Source organism: Lethenteron reissneri, chromosome 66 (genome assembly GCF_015708825.2).
Source record: "Lethenteron reissneri isolate LAM-NWPU_2019-01 chromosome 66, ASM1570882v1, whole genome shotgun sequence".
NCBI lineage: Eukaryota > Metazoa > Chordata > Hyperoartia > Petromyzontiformes > Petromyzontidae > Lethenteron > Lethenteron reissneri.
Window position 1 is genome coordinate 3,801,428 of NC_083844.1, and position 3,743 is coordinate 3,805,170.

At 56.9% G+C, this 3,743-nt stretch overlaps 1 protein-coding gene across 1 annotated transcript in view; it reads left to right on the forward strand.

Annotated features, from left to right (window-relative positions):
- LOC133359975 (uncharacterized) overlaps nt 1-2,924 on the forward strand; it is a 341,563-nt gene extending 338,639 nt beyond the window's left edge. Inside the window, exon 2 of the mRNA XM_061578541.1 lies at nt 1,267-2,924. Within this exon, the coding sequence (XP_061434525.1) occupies nt 1,783-2,838 (1,056 nt within the window). The 5' untranslated portion in view covers nt 1,267-1,782 and the 3' untranslated portion in view covers nt 2,839-2,924. The remainder of the gene's footprint in view (nt 1-1,266) is intronic.
- The last annotated feature ends 819 nt before the right edge of the window (nt 2,925-3,743 follow it).

A 3,743-nucleotide genomic window follows, 5' to 3' on the forward strand; every position in this document is an offset into this window, starting at 1 on the left:
CGAGTTGGTCATGATGCTGACACCTGGTCTGGAGTGATTGGAAGGCATGGGCCAGATCAGCTCAATAATAACGGTAGGAGGCTGCTAGATTTTTGTGCAGCCCATGGGCTTGTAATTACCAACACGCTCTTCCGGCATCGGCGCATCCACACAACATCATGGATACATGCCGGGTCCAAGCAAGAACATCTGCTGGACTACATAGTGACGGACCAGCGGATGCGAACCCATGTCCTTGACACCAGGACCTACCGTGGAGCTGATCTGTCCTCTGACCATCGACTAGTCATCTGTAAGATGCGCCTGCCTTTCTTCCACTCCGGTGGTGGGTGTACACCCAGGATCCCATTCCAACCAAAAGTGGCCTGGTCTCAGTTAGCTGATGAAAGTTGCAAGCGAGAATTTCATCATCGCTTGCAGCTGGGGTTGGCATCGTCCCCCACTCCACCTGATGTCGAGGGTAAATGGGCGAGGTTTAGGACTGTGACTCATGCAGCTGCAATGGCTGCTTTGGGTACGCGGTCCAGACCTCCCCAGAAACCCTGGCTGACAGAGGAGGTGTTCAGGTTAATTGAGAAAAAGCGACAGGCCCACTCTCATCGCCTACAGCATCCCACGTCAGAGAATGAGGAGGTTTACCGCAGCCTTCGCTCGGAAGTTCGGAGAGCCGTAAGGCGTTGTAAGGATGGGTGGTGGTCGCGGGTTGCTGAGGAGATGGAGTCTGCCTCAGTGGCCCGTGATCACAAATCACTATTTAACTCCATCAAAAAAGTAACCTGCAGCGCCACACCTATTACCATCATTAGAGGAAAAAACGGTGATCCAATCTCCGACCCCCAGGAACAGGTTTGCAGATTTGCTGAGCATTTCTGTGAGGTCCTGGGGGAGGGAAATTCTCTCAGCCAGGAAAACATCATGGCACAAAGTGGGGATAACCCTGCTGAGGCTGCGGTGCCTCAAATATTGGAAGAGGTCACCCCCTGTGAGTGGCTGGCTGAGGTTCCAGCTGTTGAGGAAGTACTGAGGGCGATCCGGAGTCTGAGACCAGGGAAGGCACCGGGCAGAGATGATCTCCCAAGCGAAATGCTGAGGGAGGGTGGCGTTTGTGCACAGACTGCCCTATATGACATCATAACAACAGTCTGGACCACTGGACGGGTTCCGCAGGACTGGAAGGATGCCCTGGTGGTCCCCCTCTTTAAGAAGGGGGACCGCACAGACTGTAACAACTACAGGGGCATCTCACTCCTCAGTGTGCCGGGTAAGGTCCTGGCAAGGATTATTCAACATCGCCTTGCTAGGCACGCTGAGGAGGGGCTTGCGGAGCCCCAATGCGGTTTCAGGAAAGGGCGGTCCTGCACAGATGCCATATTTTCTGTCCGTCTGCTACAGCAGAGGTGTAGGGAATTCCAAAAAGACCTACATCTCTGCTTTATTGACCTGGTCAAGGCCTATGATACCATCAGTAGGACTGGACTCTGGGTTGTTCTTCGTGCTTTCGGAGTCCCTGACCCTCTGCTCACGATCATTAAGGACCTTCATGATGGTGAGCGGGCCCGGGTAAAACTACGTGGCCGGGAGTCGGAGCCTTTCCCTGTACACCTTGGGGTGCGACAGGGATGTCCTCTGGCTCCCACATTATTTAACATCTATTTTGACCGCGTAGTTCGTGAAGCCTTCAATAGCTGTACCGGGGGAATTTCCGTTTGGTACAGATATAATGGGAGGCTGATCGACGCCCGGGTGCGATCAAGGGATGGCTCCCTATTGGTCAACCACGTTATGTATGCCGATGATTTGGTAATAGCTGCTCATTCAGAAGAGGAGTTGGAGGCGCTGCTGCTGAGACTGGAGCGTGCCACTAAGAGGTGGGGCCTTACCATCAGCCCCACCAAAACCAAGCACCTGCCTGGGTATTTTGTACCATCGGACACTCCACCCCCACAACTCCCAATTGGTGATGGGGCAGTTGTGGAGAGAGTGGAGAGTTTCCCATACCTGGGCAGTGTGCTTATGACCGGCTCCAGTCTATCAGCAGAGGTCTCACTCCGAATCAGTCGAGCGGCAATATCTTTTCATCGGTTGCGTAACGCTGTGTGGAAGCTACCTGGTCTGTCGCTCCGCACGAAGCTTCAGGTCTTCTCGGCCACGGTCATTCCCTCCCTTCTCTACGCTTGCGAGACGTGGACCCCCCTGGTGGAGCATCTTCGCCGGTTGGAAACATTTAGGCTGGCCTGCCTACGATCCATCCTGGGTTTAACCAGGCTGGATTGTGTGAGGAGCTCACAAATCCTTGAAAGATCTGGGCAAAGTCCCATCAGTGAGCTCCTCCGGCAGGCAAGGCTGCGTTGGCTGGGTCATGTAGCCCGCATGCCCAGCCACCGCATGCCTAAACAGCTTTTGTTCGGCCGGATCGAGGGGGCTAGACGGGCGCGGCACGGGCTGGAGAAGAGATGGAGTGATGTGGTACAGGAGGACGTGGAGCTGAGTGGACTTGCCGATGACTGGTACCAGCGGTGTCAAGATCGGCCTCAGTGGAGGAGGCTCGTGAAGGACGCTACTGGGCAGTTGGAGGCAGTCGCCCTCCAACAACAACGGAGGGCGGAGGAGCGACGCTCACAACAACGAGCGGAGCGCCGGGTGGCTAAAGCACAGCAAGTTGGCACAGTAGGGGGCACAGGTGGTGCATCAGCCAGTCATCTCGGTCATCTCGGTCAGTCGACCAGTGGCACCTGGGTCTGCCCCGTGACCTCCTGCCAGCGGGCTTTCGACACTTCACGTGGCCTCAAGGTGCACTTGGCCTGGCACAAGCATCGTGGTGACGTCACCGCCACTTAGTGGCGAATGGCGGTTGTTGTTGTTGTTGTGTGTGTGAGAGTGTGTGTTGTAAGAGTGTGTTGTGTGTGAGAGTGTGTGTGTGTGGGGGGGAGACAAAGGCGTGTGCCACGGTGCCGTCCCTCATCGTTGCTCGCTCACCGCAACTTGCCCCTTCAGTCCGTGAAGCCTACACGGGGGATCTTTTGTCTTTTGTGTGTCTGCGTGTTGCCAGGGCATTACAGGGCATTCTACCCCCCACCCCCCAAGTCTCGGCCATCCTTGACGAGTTGCGAGTACGAAGGCGGCGACGACGATGATCATGAGGAGGAGGAGAATGAGGAGGAGAATGAGGAGGAGGAGATTGAGGAGGAGGAGGATGTCACCTCCCCAACAAAAAATCCCGGCGCCAACGGCATTGTGGGAGTTTTCCCAGCCGGTTCCAACCGGTGGCGGATTGCCGGGCGACTCTGTGACCGGCTCGCGCGTCCCCACGGCAACGACGACGACACTGACCCTCCATGGTACTCGATTCTCTGGCCTCTGCGGTGGAGGTCCGTCGTTCCGTGCCACCTACCTCTCTCGCGGCCGATCTGACGACCCGGAGGGATGGGGGAGGGGGGCGGGCAGCTGTGGGGTCGCGGGGTCGCGAGGAGTGGGGCGGTGGCGGTGGTCGTCCAATCGCGAGCGACGATGACGACGACGACGATGACGACGTTTCTAGGGCATTGGTTTAACTTGCTTCACTGGACAGATCACACTGTACCTTCTCATCCTTAACTCCACCCGCTACTCCACCTCCACCTACTCCACCCTCTACTCCACCTCCTCCATCCTCTAGTCCACCCCCGTGGCCGTCACGCGGAGCCACCCCTGGGCTCACGGCCTCTTGTTGTGAGAGAGAGGGGGGGGGGGAGCGAGAGAGAGGG